At 42.3% G+C, this 22,051-nt stretch overlaps 2 protein-coding genes across 3 annotated transcripts; one reads left to right on the forward strand and one right to left on the reverse strand.

Annotated features, from left to right (window-relative positions):
- Positions 1 to 18,506, reverse strand: micu3b (mitochondrial calcium uptake family, member 3b). Of its 2 annotated transcripts, XM_010732933.3 has the most exons (15): positions 18,174 to 18,506; positions 16,114 to 16,261; positions 13,491 to 13,522; positions 13,284 to 13,362; positions 11,053 to 11,100; positions 10,888 to 10,970; positions 10,735 to 10,806; positions 9,677 to 9,718; positions 7,652 to 7,747; positions 7,005 to 7,093; positions 6,669 to 6,840; positions 4,386 to 4,494; positions 3,355 to 3,512; positions 2,723 to 2,791; positions 1 to 1,176 (listed from the first exon to the last, which is right to left on the reverse strand). In XM_010732933.3, exons 1-14 carry the CDS (start codon positions 18,408 to 18,410, stop codon positions 2,723 to 2,725), a joined length of 1,434 nt encoding a protein of 477 aa, XP_010731235.1. In that variant the 5' UTR covers positions 18,411 to 18,506; the 3' UTR covers positions 1 to 1,176. The 2 variants fall into 2 exon arrangements, with proteins under 2 accessions (XP_010731235.1, XP_019114078.1); XM_019258533.2 differs by lacking the exon at positions 7,652 to 7,747.
- Positions 18,507 to 19,201: 695 nt separating this feature from the next.
- On the forward strand, positions 19,202 to 21,283 carry fgf20b (fibroblast growth factor 20b). Its single transcript, XM_010732892.3, has 3 exons — positions 19,202 to 19,536; positions 19,713 to 19,816; positions 19,959 to 21,283. The coding sequence occupies exons 1-3, from the start codon at positions 19,230 to 19,232 to the stop codon at positions 20,202 to 20,204; spliced, it is 657 nt and encodes a 218-aa protein (XP_010731194.2). The 5' UTR covers positions 19,202 to 19,229; the 3' UTR covers positions 20,205 to 21,283.
- Positions 21,284 to 22,051: the final 768 nt, after the last annotated feature.

A 22,051-nucleotide genomic window follows, 5' to 3' on the forward strand; every position in this document is an offset into this window, starting at 1 on the left:
TGAATGTTTTATATTTTATTTATTGCACCACATCATTATAAATGCCTCTGTGCTCCAACATCTGTGTAACAGTCGAGCCCTGATTTTTAAGAAGTTTCAAAGCTCTCCAAGAGGTAGACAAACCAATCCAAACATCCGAAATGAAAACAGAAAGTAGTCGGAAACACAAGTCCATTAGTCTGGTGTAACACGGTGATATCTTCAGTACAGGGCTCCACCCAAAGCAAACATTACATCAGGAAACAACAATCATCAAGACGTTCTCAGTAAGATAGTGCACACGAGTATAAGAGTAGATTTGTATGAAGATTAAAGTGTAAACTCCTCCTTACAGAGTTTAAAGGGACGGTCGTTTTAAGAGTTTGCTCCTTTAAATTTGACACTAATTCAAGCAGTGTCCGAAGAGTGGAACAAACATATGGCTTCAGTATTCATATTTATTTATAAAGAGGTCTTCCCTGCCAGTGGCATTAAAATAGCACTTGTCTTAACCAGCCAAGAAATGATTAACACCGTTAGCTGCCTGTAGTTAAACAGTGAAAAAGCCACAGACCGAGTGAGTTTGATCAGGACTGTTGGCTCTGGGGGATCCTGGAGGATTTTTTAGCTGCAGCGCTTTGGGAGAAAGGAGGAGGAGGACAGGAAGGAGGATAGAGAGGAGGAGGGAGGGAGGTGCTGTCCTAAGCTGATCCATGCAGGGGGGCTGCAGAGCCGACAGAAGGGCAAAGTATGTGAGCAATGCTGCTGCTGCTGCTGCCGCCGTGCAGGGTGAGGCTCGGGACAAAAAGGAGAATCAAACTGACGCAGCAGTAATTAGACTTTTAGATAAATAAATAAATAAATAAATAAATAAAATCAGTGTTAACAACTGTGAACTGAAACATGTATTTACAAGTAGAGTCATCAATAAATAATTCAATATCTTCTGAGCAGTTACAGTAACTAATTAGTCCAATTTAGAGCCCCGTTACACCGAGTTCAGTGTGTTTTCTCTCAAGGTTCATAACGGGTCATTCTTTGCAACAGCTTCCTGTTACGTTGACCACATCCTGCTTGTACAACTTCCTGCTTATTTTAGTCTAATAAGATGCTGCAACATGCATTAACCCGCCTGTCCTTGGAGGCACAGCTCGTCCAGTTTTGTAAGACATGCACCGTCGACGATGAGATTTTCACCTGATGGACAAAACAGAGAGAAAATGATGGATAATAAGTGACACGCTGTCGTAGAGCAGAATGAGTTATGTATATCAGACGTATTTTATCGTACATGGCAGGAAGAAAAACTACTAAACAATACAATAGACTGCAGAGAGACTGAAACTCTTCCCCCTCTTCATCAAACACTCATGGAGTACCACAGTAATTCTGCAAGTATGCAAAAATAAATGTGGGTCCTCTGCAGGAGATAATAAAGCTGAGGATTTTCAGCAATACAGGCAACCAGCAGCAGCAATAGTTCTCCAAAATATCAAACAGTCTGCTTTTCAGATATATTTTTAGGGCTTTAGAAGTTTTATTTTGAAAGTGGCAACTGAAGAATGACAGGAAGGTGTGGAGAGAGACAGAAAGAGAGAAAAGAGAGAGAGAGAGAGTGGGATGACATGCAACAAAAGGGCCACAAGTCTGAATCAGACCCAGCCAATTGTGGCATGAACTGAGCCTTTGTACATGGGGCGCACACTCTACCAGGAGAAAACCAGGGCACCCTGGTATCTACAGACTTTATTTATTTATTTACTGTAATTTTAAACATTGATGTAGGTATTTTCTGCTCGCACAGAGGTTAGTTTTCACCCATAAAATTATTGAGCAGCAGCAGAGGGTAGAAAAACCAACATGAATTGGTGGAAAAGTTACTGTGGCAGTTAAACGGACAGGTCAACGTTTTGATAAACACGCTCGTCTGCTTCCTCGTGGAGAGTTAGATAAGAAGATTGAAACCACTTTCATAACTGTATCTACAGCCAATGATCTCAGGCTAAAATTTAAATGTACTGTAAAGACACATGACCTACCATAAAACCACAACACGACACATTAAACATTAAACAAACATGACATAACGTGTTATTTAGCGAGTGCTGGTGGGTGGATTTTGTACCTTTGATGCCAGGCTAGCGGTTTCTCATCGCTTACAGTCTTTGTGCTAAGCGAAGTGGCTGCTGGCTGTGGATTATTTATTTTTTTAATAGATGATATGAAAGTCATGTAACTCTTGGCAGGAAAGCAAACACGCCTCTTTGCCAAAATGTTGCACTTTCTAACTGCTGTTAAAGTTATATTCATGTCATATTTTAAAAAATGCTGTTCCAAAGTGAAATATTAACACTTTCATCCTGATCAAGATCTCACAATAATGAGTCAAAACTGAGGCGAAATTCTTACATTTTTCAACATTGCAGCAAAACAAACAGATCAACTCGTCTCCAGAGATTTATCAGGGCAGATTATTAAACCTCCCAAGAGGTGCATTTCCTTTGAAACATTTATACAGCTTTAAACTGCACTGCTCACTGCTCATGTATGCAGACTTAAGCTGGTATCTGGTGGCAGTTGATCAGGCGTTAATATTACAGTGTAACTCAATGCTGCAGGCCGAGCAGAGAGAGAGAGAGAGTGTGGGCCTCAAAAACACATCTGAAAAGACTGAGTATATACGCTGCCTGGGAAACTCTGTTAGGGAGAAACCTCACGTTAAACATTGTTTGTACGGCTTTACCTATTTGCCTGAGAGCTCCTTCTTCAAGCAGGACTTGAAGGAGGTAAACTTCTCCTCCACCCTGACCCCCTGCGAGAAAGAGAAACACCATGAGAAGAAAAATTTCATGCTTTCCCGCTAGATGGCAGTATAATTTCACTTTCAGAGGCGAGATGAGTTTCGGTAATAAAAAGTGACAGGAGTGTAATTTAAACATTATGGTATGGAGGGATTTAAGCACACCACTAGTTAAAGAGAAAAGAGATAATTGGTGCTTACTCAGAGTTGTAATTAAACAGGAAATTTGATGTTTGTGATGCTAATATTGCATAAAAGTACTCTGTTTTGATAGCAAACATGCATTTCTGTGCTCAGCATCAACCCATTTTTGTCTTTTAGTCCTTTATCCTGTTAAATCTGACTTGACTTTGCATCCATGGCTCCATCTTTGAGCTCTTTGTGCCATCCACCCTGACATATGACACAAGTAACTGATGATGCTGGTGTGTGTGCTGCTTTCCTTCTCGTATATCCAATGAGAAGCTGCTCTCCCAAGCTGACGAGGTGAGAGGAGAGTGGGCCGGGTGGGCACATGTTTTCTGTCACTGTCTGTCATTGTCATAAAAAAGAAACAGATGGCATCGCTGTCTCACCCCGTCCCCGCGTTGCAGCCGATCCTTCATGACGCCAATGAACTCCTTGTGGCTGAGTTTATCGTCGCGATCCTCGTCGAAGATCTTGAAGACGGTGTTGACCAAGTGGCGGGTCAGCTTGATGTCTGTAGCCACGTAGACAGCGCGGGTAAACTCCTCTGAGAGAGAAGAAAGAAAGAAAGACAGGTGATCATGTGAACAATAAATCATCTAAGACTAAGAGTAGCCTTTAGACTCCAGCAGCAAACCATGTGAACATGTATGGTGGATTATTTCAGACATTTTTGTGGTATATAACACATGTCCGCATACTTCTGTCAACTTTTGATTTGGGGTTGTTTTTCATGTTTGGAGTGAGGCGGGCTCAACAGTTTGAGAAAAGACCTCTCTTGTTTCAACATAACAACGTCCACCCATGAAGAAACCAGGTCCATAAAAAATGGTTTTCTTCATTTGATGTGGACCTGACCTTAAGGGTCTTTATGGCACATCATCAGTGTCCCCACCTGACCTGACGCTCTTATAACCGAAAGCGAGCACGTTTTGCAGCACGGTCCCAAAAACTTGTGGAAATTCTTCCTAAGAGAGCGGAGGCTGTTAAGGCAATAATCACATATGGATGTATATTAAAATGTCCACATACTTTTGGCCATGTAATGTTAATTCTACTGAAGACATGTGTATAAAACCACCAATAAATAAAGGCACATAAAAAATCAATGTCCTTAATACGGTAAATGTGTTCATTAGAGCACCTTGATTCACTGCAAACAACAAGTGGATTCGTAGTTTGATATACATTAAACATTTATTGTGAATAATAAAATTATATAGATATATAATAATAATAAAGTTAGTGCTGTTATAACTAGAGCAGAGAAATTACGACATGGTCAAGCCAGTCTTTTGCTTACTGGAGTCAATGATAGAAGAAAGAAATCAAAGAGTTTTTCACATCATGAGAAGAAAAATTAAATTCAAAATGAAACTATCCGGTGACTTAAGTTGAAGTATCGGCTGTGAGATTTCACCTTGACCAACGGAGCGGTTGGCGAAGTTGTACATTTGCATGGCGATGGTAAAATCCTCCAGGTTGTTGAGGAACTGGAAGAAGGACCTGAACTCCTCAAAGGTGATTCCCTGCAAGCAGATAACAACAATAAAACAATGCCCTTTATTTATTTATGAAACGTAAAACTTGTGAAATGCAACATGAGTAATTATGAAGCGCCACGTAGCAAGCAAACGACTGCATGTGTCAACACTCCGGCAAAGGATAGTGCTACAATTCACACAACACATAATCTGCTTCCTTTCATCCTGCGGGGAATCCTTTAGTGTGTGTGGGACCTTGAAGCCATCAGATAGATAACACACCCAAACAGACAAAGTATACATTGCTGGATTTTCCCCGCGTAGTATGGACACGCTGAGCTGTCAGCAGAGGGGGGGGAGGATTGTGGCTTTTGGGAAGAGGTCAGTCCGTTTGCAGACTTTTCTAAGGCAGATTAACCTGATACTTGAATAAACAAAAACAACAAAAGTGATGAATCCCCAAACATCTCAGGCTTGGCTGATGACTCAAACATTCAAGCCTATTGATCTCCACTCAACCATCCCGTAGCTACTAGCTCCTTCTTTCGCCGGGGGCCCCGCCAAAAAGGCAACACACACAGCGGAACAAATGGAGTAATGACTAATCTGTGACGCTTTGCTGTTTTAACAAGGTGAGGGCCATAAAATATCTCTTAGCCCAACTATGAGACCCACTTCATAATCAATGGAGATCTAGCAACAGCCTACTCGAGGTGGCTGAGGAGCAGGTCAGCGTGCCAAGAGGAAAAACAAATTAAAGCTAAAATGAGGATGCTTCACTCAGCAGCTAATTCACAGAGCGGTATCCGAACAAAGAGAGGACTAAAATACTCCCGCACTGTCTGAAAATGTGGGCTGTTTTCCTCATATTTAAACCTCTCTATGTCGGCCAAGAAGTAACAAACTTTTGTTCAACCCGACTTTTAGGTCATCTCCGTAGCGCTGTGTCATTTTTTAGTTGCTGTCAAATGGGAACAACAAATGTAGATTTCTCAGTTTTTACACTAATTCATTTAAAGAAACGTTGGGGGAAACACTTTATGTCTAGTAGTTCGATGAGAGGATTAGAAACTTTCCCCAGCAGCACCTTTAAGGCACAAAAATTAACACATTATGTTTGGTTTGTTTAAACTGAACAAACAATGAAATGCAAAACCAACAATTTGTGACTTTACTGGACGTTACGTGTTGGGACTATATTTTTTAGCTGGGAGCAGTGACTTCATAAAGACTTGCTGTCAACACTGATGGGAAGAAACAACAGGTTGGAGACAGATAACTTTCTCAAGCAGCACTTTACAGCAACAACAACAACATGTCTTAACCTTGTAACTGAACTAACCAATTAAAAGCTAGGACTTAGACTGAGATAAACATGAAGCAGATTCAACAGAAAATCGTGTTTCAAAAGGTGCAGCTGTAAAGATTTAAACATGTAAATAGTTCATTGTGTAACCATTGTAAATATGTTTTTAGTAAATTAACTTTAAATTATACTTGCTGAGAGTTAAGTTCGCTTGACCAACCAATGACCAACCGTATCTGGAAAGCCGAACTAGAGCTGGAGACGCAGCACAGCACAGATTAATAAACTCTAACATGAAACTACAAATTTAAATTTAGATTTTTAAAAATATTTTCATGGACAAGTTAAACAAATTCTATTTGTTCCAGTTAAGTTATTAGTTAATCACCTCTTGTTTCAAGCTCAATCAATATTCTTAACTCACTTAAAGAAAGATACGGTAAACGTACATGTAACTTTCCTTTAAATACCCTGGGACAAAATGTCCAATTAATTAGTCCTACAACCTTTGTCCATCCATTTTCTGTAACCGCTTATCCTCATCAGGGTCATGGTGGGCTGGAGCCTATCCCAGCTGACTTAAGGTGAGAGGTGGACAAGTTGCCAGTTCGTCACAGGGCACATCGTGACAAACAACCATTCACACTCACATTAACTTATTAACTGCATGTCTTTGGACTGTGGGAGGAAAATGAATAAGAACTCCACATAGAAAGGCCCCAACCAGAAACCTTCTTGCTGTGAGGCGACAGTGCTAACCACTGCACCACCATGCCGCCCTCCAACCTTTGTGAATCTGAGTTTACTGTAAGACGTTCCTGTTATTTTGTCCACTCTTTGTTCTTTAAGACAAGCAGCTGTCAGAGGTAACGTGATGACACAATGAATCTGAGGAGGGGAAAAAACAGCACACCTTTTCATCTGGGATGCCGTGGCGCACGTTTTCCAAATACCCGCTGACGTCATCCACGTTGGTGTAGCGAAGGAGGATCCGAGCGAAGTCTTCCTCGCTGATGGTGGGCAGGCCTTTGGAGTAGGAGAGGAACTCTATCTCAAGCACCTCTGTCTGCAGGTTGTCCATGAACCTGGAGGAGCGAGACGGACGGCAGAGAGATGCTGACAGGTAACGCCACCAGCAGAAACTCACATGCACAAAGGAACAGTTGACACAAACAAAACCACTAAAGGTTGGAGCTGTCGGAGGTTCGATGTGGTATGAAGATATCACGCTGTAACTCTTTTGACTCACTTGTAAAAATCTTCAAATTTCAACTCGGCTTTGCCTTTTTTTCCAAAGAAATGCACCAGCAGTGTTGTCTCTGTTTTCTCATCCACGTGCTATCAGAGGGGGGAAAGGTGACCGCGTTATGACTCCCTCAGATGTCACATGTTCTCCAACACACAGAGCAAACCACACCTCATCACAGCAATGATTCAAGTCAAATTTTGAGTAAATCTGCAGAAAAATCTCAGTTCATGCACCCAGAATGAGCTGTTGTTGTAACATACAAGCATATCATGGTAACCACCAGGTAAACATTAACGATGACATTTATCTAACCATGCTGAAAGCTTTGAGTCTAGATGTTAGTTAATGGCCATACCCAGATTCTGCCATTGAATAATTACTCAGAGTTAATGTTTAATTTATTCACTGTGCCCGAAACCAAACAGCATTTCTCATTTCTGCACGATTCGAACACGTGCCATGCAGCAGATTCATTACACATGCTCCAGAGAACATATTAGAGGAGCTCTCTTTGAGGATTTACTCAAGATAGACACTGAAATCAAGAACTTCTTCCACAGAGCCTACAGGAGTTCCTATGAGGAACAAATGATTGAAGACCTGCTTATATTTATCAGTGTGATGTATCTTAATGAGAGCACAGCTACCTCGGTGAGATCAGAAAACAGAACTTGACTTGTGCCACGTCTGAGAACATCCCACATGCCCCGGGCCTCTGCATGCGGACTGTCTTTTTTAAGAACCTGTGGCAGCAGTTGAAGCACAGCTGTTAGAAGACAAAATACATCTGGTGCATGTTACTGAGATTAGGAAGATCGACAGATGGACAATGCACCATGTGGCAGGCAAGAGAGAGAGAGAGAGAGATGCACAGACTGTAAAGAAGACAAAGAGTCAGACATGTGTAGCGGTAGACAACGAGTCAGACAGGAGGGACAGACGGGCAGAAACAGACGGGGGCTGACACCGGTGTATCTGAGAGGCCCATCAGCCCTGACGTGAGGCTGATCTGCAGCGATGCATGCAGCCTCTTGGCAGGACGTTGAGCCAACACAGCTAACACATGTCCAAAGCATGCAGGGCGTGAGAGGGTGATTCATGCCAGGTTAACTATGTAACTAAACCCACCTAATATATCATCATTTGATGCTACGCTGTGAGTTAAATGCAGGTTATCAGACGCCTTTCACGTACTGTTGTGTAATAAGTTCAAGAGATACATTTTCTGGAACAATCTGGGCTGAGATTGTACGTCTGAATATAAAAAAAAACGGTGATGATGGTGCAGATTTTATTAATATACTAAATGCACAAAAACTCTCTCCTGCTGTCTGGAACAAAGAAGCCACTCTGCTATTTTTCTCAATGAGGTCACGCTCCTGATCTCGGATTAACCAATCATTATTATTATTACAGTTTACACTGCACTCTCCCAGCTGCTGTGGGACTACTATAACTACAGCTACAGCGAACACACGACTGTCAACAACAATTTTGTTGTAATTGGGGTCATATGCAATAAAAAGATCACAGGAAAATCTGTCTCTTCCGAGTAGTTAGGGGAAAACTAGGATTTCTAACTCGCACTTGCCTCTCGCTCGCTCTCTGTTTTGTTTCTCAACCTATCATTTCTTCAGTCTGGATGTTTCTCAAGTCTCGACATCACCTCATTGAAAAGCACGCAACCGACCAGAAACAGCCAGCCGCCGTCGACACGTGTTCTTAAGGATGGCTTGCTTCATTTCAAAATATTTATTTATCTTATTAAGTTTTGTTTTTTTTCATCTCTCGAGCCCGAGGGGGAATGTGAGACAGCTGATAAAACAGCTCTTCCTCTGCGCCGCTTTTCACCAGAGAAAGAGAGAGGGAGAGAGATTTACGACATGATCCCACAGCTAATTACGAAACAACTCTTAAATGCGCCGCACCGTTCCCATCTCATCCCATGAAAAGATCCTGATGCACTTGTAATTAGGTACATGCTGGGGAAAGCCCAACCGCACAGCGCTGAAAACATGCCTGTTATGTGTGTGTTTTTGAAAAGATTTGACTTTTGAACTTTTTGCTGGAAAGTTACCGACGGTACGGCAGAAGAAATCAAAACAAAAAAAGACACACCTCAAACACTACTCTGAAAAGATGGGTCTGTCCCTCTGTTAGCTGAAGGCTCTTCTATATATATATATATGTGTGTGTGTGTGCGTGTGTGTTGAGTGCTTTTCACAGTTCTCCTCTCTGACGGGCATCTTCATGGTCAAACCCATCACAAAAGGTAACCCGAGCCCAAATACCACTCCTCAAGAAACTGTAAAAATAAAACATGGGGGTCTGAGCGAAACGCTGTCAGTCTTCAGGTAAGAGCTTTTTGAAGTGGAATCTCTCTCCCAATGCTGACAAAAGGTGAGTACATAAATCATCTGCAGTGCACCTCCTTTGCAGCACCACACACACACAACATGTCAAATAAAGTTTCAATTCCAGCAAATGTGAATGAGGTTATCTGCTGTTGACTCAGCCCCACAGATACCTGCGTGTTTTCTGTGCTAACTCACTATGCAGAAATATTCTCAGGTTGGGGAGGTGGTGGTGGTGGGGAGAGAGAGCACATGCCAAAAATACATGCAATAAGCAGAACAGTTAATTTTCCTTCAGGGAAAAAGAACAATACATACACTGTGCGGCTGGGATTTGTGATGCCCGTACAGCTGCAGGCTCTGAAATGCAAAAAAAAAAGAGAGAGCAGACGGAGAAGATTCATTTATAATTCACGACGTATTTTAGAATAAGATGATGGAAGAAGAGTTTATATGCCGTGACTTTACCGGCGATATATGAATGCACCCAGAGTCTTCATCTTCAGCTTCAGCATCATTATATTTCCAAATCTAGAGTACCCATTCTAATGATCTTTTTGATGCTTATACGGGCTTCAGATTAATGCAAGACCGTCCAGAGATGCTAACGTTTGTCCCGGGGCAGAGTAAGCTCCTCCATGTTGTGTTTGTGCGATAGGACCTCAAAGAGTTGCTCTTATCGCTCTATTCAACTCTGCCTGTTTACATCCACCTGCATGCAGCATAAGACGGCCCTGAAGAGATGAAAGCCTCAGGCATGTTTTACCCTGCATGACCACATTCACCTCTGTGCAGCCTGCGATCTCTCTAGGAACGTTGCAAGTGTGGCAGGCAAAAACTGTAACATGTAATGTAATGTCATGCGAGAGATTCAGGTCAATAGCATTTAGCGAAAGGCCGGACATTTCTCTTGGGAGCTGAAGTAGACTAAAATGGACTTGTGTACAGTGTTATATTCTTGCTGCATCTACAGGGGTTTTTTTGGCCACTTGGGGGCAGCAGACCAACCTGAAAGCACAACTCCTGACATAAAAAGGTGTTATATGTTGGGAAACAGTTATTAGTAAACCCTTATTTACAGATCTGGCAGACCCGGAGCAGCATTAGCATTCATTTTGAGTCCAGTATTCACTCTTCTTTCAGCTGTTTCAGTCTGCACAAACTCCTGAGCAAGATATTTTCCCTTTAGCTTGCTACTGTCTGGGATTTGGTGAAAGTAGTATACAGTGGATTTATTTGGTTTGCTTCCTGCTGCTGCTTGGAACAACGTCGAGCTTGTTTGGCTACCAAAACAATGACCTTAAGAGGCTAAAATGCTAAAAAACGCAAGAGTGAACTGCACAGTTTACAGGTTTATAAGTTTTAGCAACTCATACCTGCTGGTCAAATCTTTGCACGTCTTCACCAACTTCTTTCTTGTCCTTTTTCTTGCGGAAAATTTCTTCCAGCTGGCGAGAAGACCAGACAGTTATTATTATGCAGAACGCAACAAATCAAATTATATCTGATTATTAAGATGAGGCTCGTACCACCAAGAACTCCCTTTTGTCGACCATTTCATTCCCATCCGCGTCAAACATGTTGAAAGCGATCCTGAAGCCTGCATGGGGCTCTGAAATCAAACAAAGAAGAATTCAGTTGGACAACTTTTTAAGATACTTCTTCTTCTTAGGCCGAATAAAATCTAAACTCACTTGTTAAAATGCAGAGCAGGAAGAGGTACTCGGTGTAACTTATGGCACCTGGAGAAAAAAAGGAGAAAGATTTGTCAAACCGAGAAACAAAAACCGAAGTGTTCCCTTTTCCACACGCAAGACATCAAAAAGCATTAAGCAGGTAGCTGAAGGTGTTTACAGATGTTCAAAGTCATCCGCCCGCGATGAATAAGCCATCCAAAGAAACACTGCACGCCCTCAGACAAGAGTAATCTTCTCGCGCTCGCTGATAACATCTTAAAAGGTGCCTTTTACTTCATGCTCGGTGTTCCCCCTCACACAAACACAGGCTTTACAACTGAGCTGACCTATCTGGACACAAACCCAAACAAATTTAAGGCCCTACGGCTTCTGATCGTGTTTGGGTAACAAGGTGTAATACATTCTCAAGTGATCTGTCACTGATTGAGAATGGCCGATTTCAGGTTTTGTGTCGCGTCCTTCAGCTCCCTTTGTTGTGTGACACGGAGAAGGGTAGAGTAAGTGTCAGGAGACATCTCAGTCGACTCGGGAGGCTTCTCCCCTCTGACTCTGAAAGCATTCCCAAGCTTTTGTTTGCCCCGGGAAGATAGAGAATCGAGCGCAGATAGTTCTGGGTGGCTGCTCTTGGTGTTATGGGAAAAGAATTCAGGTACAGGGTTTGTTGCAAGGAGATATTTCCAGAAAAAGGTACACACACACACAAAAACAAACAAAACAAGCAAACAAAGATGTCATTTTACTTTTCCTCTAGTGGCGGCTAACAAGATGATGTAAATTAAACACATGTACAAGTGATGCATGGCCATTAAAGTTCATCAAAATATCCTCCTCCGTCTTCTTCTTCTTCATATTCTCACTCCAGTTGTCTCTGTTTGGCAGGTACGGCACTATAATGACAACAGATCTGTAGCTTCAAAGCCTTTTAAAGCTTAAATGGGTTGAAGAGAGAGAGAGAGAGAGAAAACTTTTAAGATTCCAGCCATGTTTCACCAATACCACACACCTTCACTCCTGGAGGGAGCCACCTCCCTGCCCCCCTTCCACCCTCTGAGCCTCTGAGCTCAAGTAGATGTTGTTAGACAATACAAAGAATTCCACAGAAACACTTCATACAGAGTGGCAGTCCCGGAGATGTAATCCAATGCCATTCTTCGGCTTCATAATGTCCGTGGTGATCAGGGGGGTGGCCAGTGGGACATGTCTCGACATAGCTGGGTTCAAACAGCTCCCTCATTCTCTAAAGCAACGCTTTGTTCACAGATCAATCCAGTCTCTTTTTTTCCCCTGACAAAGCCGCAACGTTTAACAGCAGGATTAAAAGCCCCAAATCCCAGCATTGGCACTTAGCTAAAGCAACAGAGGAGGGAGCAGAACAGTGAGATCTGATGCTCCACTGGCTCGTATGACCTACTGAGCGGGAGTGTGCAGGCCCAGGTGGGAGAAATTAAAGAAATCCTTTTCATGAGACTGTTGTTACTATGAATTACAGCTTGCAGGTGAAGAGTCATTGCACAAGCTGCATTAAGTGTTTTTCATTAAAAGACTCCTGCTTATATTTGGCTCCATATGTCTGTGGAGTAAATGTCAACAAACGTGCAATATGATGCAAAAACTACTCAAGCCTGATCAGTACATTCTGTCTGCTTATTTTGAGGCTGCATAAGTTAAATTAATTCATAATCTGAGAGGTTTCCAGCATAAAAAAATGCAATCTGATACAAATTATAAGGAAAATAGAGAAGGTGTCTAATTGGCACAGTTTCTCTTAATTAATTCCAATTAACCGATCTTTAAACGGCTCAGCTAAGCATGAAATAAGGTAAAATCTGTCTCCAAGCAAGCACACAATTCCACATATTAAAGTTTTCATGAATAAATTAATAATTCAGCATTTATATACAGGTTTAAAATGAGCATTTCTTTCTTTCTTTCCCATGAAATGTACCAAAATATATCGTTCTTTCCAGGAAACTTGCTCAGCTTCTATATTATCAACACACCCTTCCCTCCTGCAGAGGTTACTTGGTATAAATCTCCAGCATGTCATCAGCCTGATAGAGAGATAAGATTAGTATTTACAACACACTCATTGCTCTGGATGAGGTTGACGTGCACGACAGAGCACACTCTGATCAAGACATGCAGGGCCCTTTAAAAGAAAAAAAAAACTATTAAAGCTTAAAGAGGAATTATTTGAATTGAATGGATTTACGTGCGTGTTACTTCACCTCGTTCGCGAAGATTTCTAAACAAATTAGATGATCCTTTCCAAACAGGCGGGGTATCAGCCAACATCTTGTCTAACTCCTGCGAGAATAGAAGAAAATCCCAAATCACTCATTCATTTCTAAATCCCGGGTAATCGCAGCGTAATGCAGCGTTTGTTGGCAGTAATTACAGAGGTTTTGCGCAGATGAAGAGGAGATTCGGCTTACCTTTTTCGTCAGGGACTTCCACGCTCTCTTACCTAAACAAAACAAAGTTAACAGTTGGTGGGTGACACACAGAAATATTCAATCCTGTATTAAAGATACATAACGGGTAAACAAAAGTGAAAACAGTGCGTTTATGTGGACAGAAACACGAGCTGTGTATTGCCATGAACACATTCCTGTGGTCAATAAAACAGAAGATAAGATGTTGTAAAAAAAAAAAAAGCTGGCTGGGAAATGACATCGATAACACTCCAATGACACATTTTAAAGCCCGTGTCTAAAGCTGCGATTATGATCGGCCATGTGATGTGACGAGCATGCTGAAATAAAAGGAGCATATCGTCCACGATGTAGGCATGTATTTGATACTTTCTATTAATGTTTCATGACCTGAGCAACACTTATGGATCTGATATGAATAATTTACATGACGGCACTTTAACTTGTGGCTCAAATGGTTCACTTGTAGGACATAAAAGCTTCGTAATGCGTTGTCTCCGAAATCAAACCATCCGTACCAATGTCAAAAACACGTCTCTTTTTACAGCCACAATATAGCCATAAAACCACCATGATTACTATTTTGCAACACATTAGCCATTAGCCACCAGCGAACAATCACACACAGTGTGCGCTAACACCTTCACCTTCCTCATTAGAGTCCAGTGAAACCACGTCTAAGGGGATTACAGCAGACCACACACCTCAAATCATAATAAATCTCAATAATCTGAATGCCTTGTCGTTGCATTTATGACATCCCGGTTCTCTGCGAGTTTGTTGCCACATAAATGAGCCATAAAAGAGGGGTTGCTGGTAAAGATGCCTATCTTTATGCAGGTGTTATGACTGAGGCTCTTTAACGTATTGTCTGATGACACTTAACAGGCCCTCAGCAACAGGTAATGTTCCAGGAAACAACAACACTAGGACACACTTTTTTCCCCCCACCAATCTCAATTGGAAGATGAAGGGCCAGGAGTTTATCTGATGGCTCGATGGAAATGTAATTAAGCAAATGGCTTCTGATAAATGGAGCTGATTCCTCCACCGAGCTACAAAGACCATGGAGGCAGTGCGAGCATCTGCAGTGCAGCACATTCTTACGTCATTTATTCGTCTTAAAATTACTTTTAGCAACATTTTTAACTGATTTTAGTTCTTATATATAGACAAATATAAGGAAACTTAAGTCTTCAAGCATTGAAATCATATCAGACACTGTGCCCATGGCATTTTAGACATACTGAACCAGCCTGGTACCACGAAGGAACCTTTATAGGAACTCAACAACTGTACTTGTGTTAAAATCAAGTGGCAAAGCACCACCGTGCCGAAGTGCAGGCTCATAGAGCTGCTTGGTTGTAGCTTATTTGATCATATATATTTCAAGCAATTGAGAAAAACTTAAAGCAATAGTCAATCGTCAATTTGGGAAATATCCTTATCCCTGAGGTCTGCTGATGATCCACGTGTTTGTTGATTTTTAGGATCAGCCGGAAGGCGGAAAACAAAGGCCAGAGCCACCACAGTCTGAGCTTTAAACTGTCTCTTCAGAAACCACGCATACGCAGTCCATTCTTTATACTGTCAGTGGTTTCAACGATTGAAATCAGCGTCTAAATATATTTCCTTACATAGATCCTGACACCAAAAAAGTCCTTTCTCTGGAGATAATATTTTCTGGTGGACCAGAGTTTGCAGAGCTGATTGAATTGCGTTCAACGAGGACACATTCTTCTAAAGATTATTGATGTTTAAAAGAAATTCATGTGGTCAACTGACACTAAACGCTGTGAGATAATGAGACAACAAGCAAGTGGAGGAGAGAGCCAGAATGTAATGTTGCTATTTGATTTAATGCAGCTATTATTAGTCGAATCAAATAAATACATGAAGGTAAAACAGTCAGCAGTTTGTCTCATTTGAAGACCGTACACCATCCTAGTCTTCACTCATTGGCTGCCATGTGTGGTGCCAACTGCTCATCAGTTTTTGGGAGCTAACCATTCACACACTGATGGTGCATTGGGAGTAATTTGGGGATCAAGGACACTTTGACATGCAGACTGGAAGCGTCAATCAAATCATCTGATTAGTGAACAACTTGCCCTGGGCCACAGCTGCTGTTTAAACAAGCCCCACTTATTCCTTACATCCAGACTCAGTTGCACAACAGTAAATCTTTGTAAAGATTTGATTAAACTGTGTCGATGCTTCCTATTTTCCGTCACGTTCTGATTCATTATCGTGCTGATTTGCATAACTTTCAAGGTTTTTCAGATGTGTGGGAGCAAGTTTTGTTCAGATTTGGTCACATGTGGACAGAAAGAGACTAAAGTTCAGCAGGTGATTGTTTTATTTTTATTAACTGAGTCATTGTTTGATCTATACGATGAACTATATGCACTCACAAAGCTCACAAACCAGTTCAAAATCAGAAAAATAATCAATTTACAGCAATAAAAAAAGAGAGAAAATGAGCAAGTGCTCACATTTTAGAAGCTAAAACAACGAACTGATTGTCAAAAATGTTTCTAATGACTAACTCCACTAAGCCCATTCTTCACATAAAGGCCACTTAGTGTTGTGAGAAGGAGCCAGGTAACAGAAGTGCACTCACTCTTGGGTTCATTCAAAGTGATGGACTCGATGAAGTTTAGCGGCGTCATGTAGAGCTGGCCCTCGCACTCCACCGAGCTGAACAGGCGAAATCTGTTTTCATAGGACGACATGTACACGTCTCCATCATCCAGACCAAAGGTCCTGACCTGTAATCACACACACGCACACCATCATGAATTATTGCAAATCATATCAACAGTGATAATACTGTCTGAAAGATGCTTTTTATGAAATCCGTTGAAGCTTTTCTTGTCACGAAAAAAGCCTCGCTCACATGGAACAACAAAGAGGCCCGAGGTTTAATTCAGTAATGGGGCGCATGTTATGTCAGCCCTATTTTTCATCCCTGTGCACCAGATAATGTCCCTACAACTGTTCAAACCCAGCCAGATCAGAAGGCTGGATTGGTGAAGACAGAGTGGATCTCTCTGTCAGGTGGCACGGTGCCAGGTCCACTGGGCACAGAGCAAACACCCAGGGAATGTGTGCCCCCCTTTGCTTAACCATTAAACCCCCTCTAACCACCCCCGCCTCTGATCAAATGTCAGCCCGTCCGCCAAGTCCCAGTGTCCAGTTTCCTGTGTCCCTGGATTCCTTTGGCCTGTGGACACCAGTCAAGGTTTCCTCCCTCGTGTCGGCAGATTAGAAACAAGGAATGTTCTATAGCTAGACGTGCAAACCAAACCTGTTTTACACGGTTTACATATTTGTTTACATCCGCTGTGATCCGCGAGGATCTTGTCAACAATGTCAGCACACGTCTGAGCTAAACAGACTTACTGTAGACGCACTGACATGTCAGCTGATAGGGCTAAAAACAGCACAGTGGGTGGACAAAATAGTGCTGCAACAACCTGTTTAAATAACTGACCGATAGTTCCAACACTAATTATTTATTAATTAATGTCATGCCTCATATATGACCTCAAAACTTGCCACAGATTTGAATCAATAACTCAGAAAGATATAAACAAAAGACACCAAAGACTTCTTACGACTATCTCCATCATCACGTTGGATTATATTACATCAGGGCTGCAACCAATGATTATTTTTTTTATTTATTAATCTGTCAATCATTTTCTAGATTTATCGATTAGTTGTTTAGTCCATAAAATGTCAGAATTGATCTCTTTTTGTTGTTTTAATCTCTGCGATTCGTCCATTTAGGGCTGCAACTATCGACTTTAATCTCTGCGATTCGTCCATTTAGGGCTGCAACTATCGACTGTTTTCACTGTTGATTAATTAGTCGGTCATTTTCTCGATTAATTGATTACATGTTTAGTCATACAGTGGAAAAAATCCAAAAGTCTCCATTTCCCAAAGCCCAAAATAACGTCCTCAAACATCTTGTTTTTGTCCACAAAACAAAAATATTTTGTTTACTGTCACAGGGGACTGAAGAAACAAGAATATTTGAGAACCTTAACCTCATTTTTCCTTAAAAATAGATTATGGTCTGTGTCTCATGCCCCAACATTGTGTCAGTGCACATTGGATAGACATAAATTTGTTTTTGGTCTTAATACAGGCCTATCTTGTTATGATCACAGTCACAGTGGGGCTGGAACCGATCCCTGAGAGGCAGAAAAGTTTGTTTTTATGGAAAATTGAATTTATGGTACCTTCTATAATTGTGCATTGTTGCCATATGGTGAATATTTCTACTATTTAAGCAATTTTAAGTGATAAAAACATTTTTATAGAAATAATAATTCATGCAATAGAGGGGTTTTTTTCTTAATCGTTGACAGCTAATTAATTAATCGACTTACAGCTGCAGCTCTACATTACATAATCAGCTCTGCACGTGATATTATATCCACTTATATGTGCACGCATCTCACTAATGGCAGCCTTTATGTCACGTGATCTGTGATCTAACCATTTTGCCACTTCAGCACCAAAAGGTCGGGGATAGCTCCTCGTGATGACGACACAATAACGTTAATGTAGCCTCACGTGCACCCTGTGATGTGTGCAGACGTCATTACCGCATGTCTAAGCATTTTCTTTTTTCGGTGTTTCTGCTGTCACCAAAATGTCCTACTGTACCTTTTCGGTGGCAGAGACTGATGGGAGCGCCAGATGAAAGAGTCGAGCCTCGACATGGCTCTTCAACCCGGAGCGCCTGCCGACAGACGAGCAGCCGTAATAAGCAGCACCGGCCGCGGCCGTGACGCACGCTCCAGCTGCGATAACTTTGAGCGCCTTGGAGGGTGTTGGTTGTTTCCACGTCCCTTTTCTGGAGCTGTTAGCGAGTGAATGTATAAGCCTGCGCAGGGCAGCCATGGCTGTTTACACTGAGGTGTCGTAACCGATAACGCACAGAGCCGGAGCAGAGCAGCCTGCTGCTCCAAGCTCGCGAGAAATGCCGTGGGTATTTCAAGTCGCTCCGGGATTAAAGGGCGTCAGATTGAGTGAGAGGGAAGGAAATGTTGAAATCTTTTGCAAAAAAAACAAAAAACAGACTGAATTATGTGTCACGTCTGAGTTAAAGGGACACGTGTTTTTGTTTTTACGCACTGTATTTGGATTTAAAGTGATGGAAGTGCTCACTTTAAGCCCACCTTTAACTCTCTCTCCCTCTCTCTCTCTCTCTTATTTTATGCCTCGGGAGAAGGAGAAAAAAATCCTTGCCAGGGCACGTCTGAACTGTGACAGCCCCGCCCATTACTAGTCCTGTGGTTTTGCACCTGCCTCACCACCCCTGCCACTTCCAGGAGCTCCCCGTACCTGCACTGCAGCGTTTATTCAGCCCTCACTACTCAATCCTCCGTTGTGTCTCCTCTCCCTCTGTCCCTCTCTCTCTCTCCACTGAGGCATCACTATCCGCTGTGGACAGGTATGCAACATGAGGGCTATCTGAGCAGCAACTGCAGCCCACCCTCCAACTGATGAAGACGCAGCGTAAAAAAGGAGGAAAAAAGGGAGAAATCGGTGCAGCCTGGAGCGCAGATTTAGTGAGAAATCCGCCTTGTACGTGCGCTAAGTAACGGAGGAGGTGGACGTAAACATGCAATAAGTGACGGTGGCAACCAGGTAGTCTACTACGCAAGAGCGCTCCCTCCGGACCTCCTCACTGAACTTTACCCACTGAGCTTTGACGCGATGGCTGCTGCTGCTGCTGCTTCTTCTGCTTCTCTGGGGGAAGTTGGAGGCGTCTTGCACGGCATCGATGGTATACCACAGGTCGGGTCCCATTTCCTGCTGACCCCTCTCTCTCTCGGGGACAGTCCGACACTGCTTGGGGAGCACCTCATTAGCGGGGACAGGCTCTCCAGGAGCACCACGGCGGATTTAACGCACCTCAAAGGGATTCTCAGGAGGAGACAGTTATACTGCAGGACTGGGTTTCATCTGGAGATACTTCCGGATGGCACGGTGCAAGGAACGAGGAAGGACCACAGTCGTTTTGGTAAATGCTCAGACTTTAATTAAATATGTATGTGATAAAACAAATACTGAAAGAGTGCTGATATAACTGTGTTTATAATGTGCCAACAGGCTGCTGTCAGGCTTGAATTTGACATTTCTGAGCTTCTTTCATCTTTGTTAAAGTCTCACCTGAACAACTGTGTTATTCTTCTCCAGGTATTTTGGAATTCATAAGCCTTGCTGTTGGGTTGATAAGCATTAGAGGGGTGGACAGTGGACTCTATCTGGGGATGAACGACAAAGGAGAGCTGTATGGCTCCGTAAGTACCATCTTTGCTTATTCATGCTTTTTTCTTTTTTTTTTTTGACCGTGTCATGATCCACATGGGGCCTTTATATTTGGAGAAACAATGATCATGTTTTTCTAAGCCAGCCTCATCATGTTGTCCCTTTTGTTTTCAGGATAAGCTCACAGCTGAATGTGTCTTCAGGGAGCAGTTTGAGGAGAACTGGTACAACACATACTCCTCCAACCTCTATAAACACGGAGACAAAGGGACGCGTTACTTTGTGGCATTAAATAAAGACGGGACACCAAGGGATGGGACTAAATCCAGGCGGCACCAGAAATTTACACACTTCTTGCCCAGGCCTGTGGACCCTGACCGTGTGCCAGAGCTGTACAGGGATATCCTGGGACACAGCTGAGACTTGAAAGCCCTGGTCCAGTTCAGGAATAGCTGCTAAAGCCCTGGCAGAGGCAGGGAGCAGAGAAGAGAAGGAAAAGGAAGAAGGGACGCAGGCATGGTTGATGTGGCCGGTGCAGGCTGGTGGACAGCAGCCGCGACCAGCAGGGATAAAGGCACCGGGGCCTCTTGTAGGAATGCACGGGCCATCTCTCAGCAGCCAGGGAAGACAGACTAGAATGTCTGCACACTCGGCATGAGGGGGTCGTTTGTTTTAGAAGTACGGGCGACCCTAAAAAAGTACCTGCGTGGAATAGGAGACAAACGGGGGAACGGAGCCGGATGGTCAGGGAGCATCTCCTCTGGTCAGATGGAGACGTCAACTGACGTGGAGTCTGTGGGAATGTGTACTATCATGAAATGGTACTTTAAATTTGGGTACTGTGTCAGAGAGCCGTTAGTTTGTTCAGAAGGACTTTGAAGGAATTCAGTTTTTTTTTTTTTTCTCACCTGTGTCTAGACCTGTTTGAAAAGAGCAACAACAAAAAAAAATGTAACAAATTATTTATTCATTTTAGATACATATATTTATGTTTATATATTTATTTATTTGAGAATATATTTTTACAGTTAGATACATGCAATATAGAAAAACCACTAGAAACTGTATCGATTATATAAAGACTGAGACACTGTACCATTATGTCTTTTATTCTGAAAAAAAAAAAGCTCAGCTGGTGATATACTGTAATATGACCACAAGTATGAAACATATTGGCAAAAATTTGGAAAAGATCCCCACGTCTGAAATGCATTTAATCACAACATGGCGACTGTGAATCAAAAAAAATCTTTGTAATGTTGACATTAATTCTAACTAAAGTACTGTTACATGTGTTACAGGAGGAATCTGAAGTCGACAGACTGATGATACAAACAATAAATTGCTCAAAATGTGATCAAAATGCTCTTTTTTTGTCAGCCTATATGAGATGAAGATGTTATGTTAGTCTCTCACTCTGTCTCCACTCACAACCGACATTTTGACTTCTAACGGAGCAGTATAATTTTTTTTAAAAACCAAACTTTACTGGTTGTTTTTTATCTTTCTGACTTTAAACATATAAACCAGCTTACGAGACCAATGTTGTCTTTCTTTATGGAGACCATCGCAGGTCGTAGACCTGATGCACGCATAAAACTTCAAAGCCTTCCCCTCCTGAATCGTCTGAACGTACAGAGGCTGCGCCACGATGCGATCAGGGCCAAATAAAATGTGACCTTTAGCTCGGGCCCTGCAACTTTAGCAGCTGTATAAAAGTGGAGGTCGCAGTGATAAGGATGAAGTAACCTCTGCTCAGAGTTTGAGGATGGGAGACTTGTTGAAATGTCAAGATGTTTTTATTTTATCCTGTTGTTTTCTTTCTTGTTTCCTTTGGGTTAAAATTGTTTTACTGTCCCAGAAAAAAACTAACAAAAAGTATGTCACAGTTGGAATCGGGAGGCGCAAAGCTGCTGAATTACTGATTCATATTTGAAAATGCCACTATCTCATATCTGCACAGTTTCCTCCACGGTTGGGGGAAGATCTGTGTTGAAGCATGAAAAGTTCAGCCTGTGATCTCAGCGTGTGTGTGTGATGGCGAGCCAGTGGGGGTGTCTCGATACAGAGATTCAAACCTGCTGCCAACTCTCTCCTGTCTACAGTATGATACTGTGGGACTTTCCCACCTGCACACCTTGAACATCAACGGGGCTTCTGTCGTCGATTAATGACAGCATCCCAGAGTGTATTATAACCTGCGTGCACGTGGACATCCCCTGTCCACCGGGTAAACACACGCAAGCCTATTACAACATGAAAAAAGG

The sequence above is a fragment of the Larimichthys crocea genome, chromosome I, assembly GCF_000972845.2.
Source record: "Larimichthys crocea isolate SSNF chromosome I, L_crocea_2.0, whole genome shotgun sequence".
NCBI lineage: Eukaryota > Metazoa > Chordata > Actinopteri > Sciaenidae > Larimichthys > Larimichthys crocea.

Excerpts from the sequence above, each read along its gene's own strand:
- micu3b (XM_010732933.3), bottom strand. The coding sequence starts at position 18,410 with ATGGCTGCCCTGCGCAGGCTTATACATTCACTCGCTAACAGCTCCAGA. Across the intron at positions 16,262-18,173 it reads CAGTCTCTGCCACCGAAAAG|GTCAGGACCTTTGGTCTGGA; the intron begins GTACAGTAGGAC and ends GTGTGATTACAG. Across the intron at positions 13,523-16,113 it reads CACTTTGAATGAACCCAAGA|GTAAGAGAGCGTGGAAGTCC; the intron begins GTGAGTGCACTT and ends TGTTTTGTTTAG.
- fgf20b (XM_010732892.3), top strand. The coding sequence starts at position 19,230 with ATGGCTGCTGCTGCTGCTGCTTCTTCTGCTTCTCTGGGGGAAGTTGGA. Across the intron at positions 19,537-19,712 it reads GAAGGACCACAGTCGTTTTG|GTATTTTGGAATTCATAAGC; the intron begins GTAAATGCTCAG and ends ATTCTTCTCCAG. Across the intron at positions 19,817-19,958 it reads AAGGAGAGCTGTATGGCTCC|GATAAGCTCACAGCTGAATG; the intron begins GTAAGTACCATC and ends TTTTGTTTTCAG.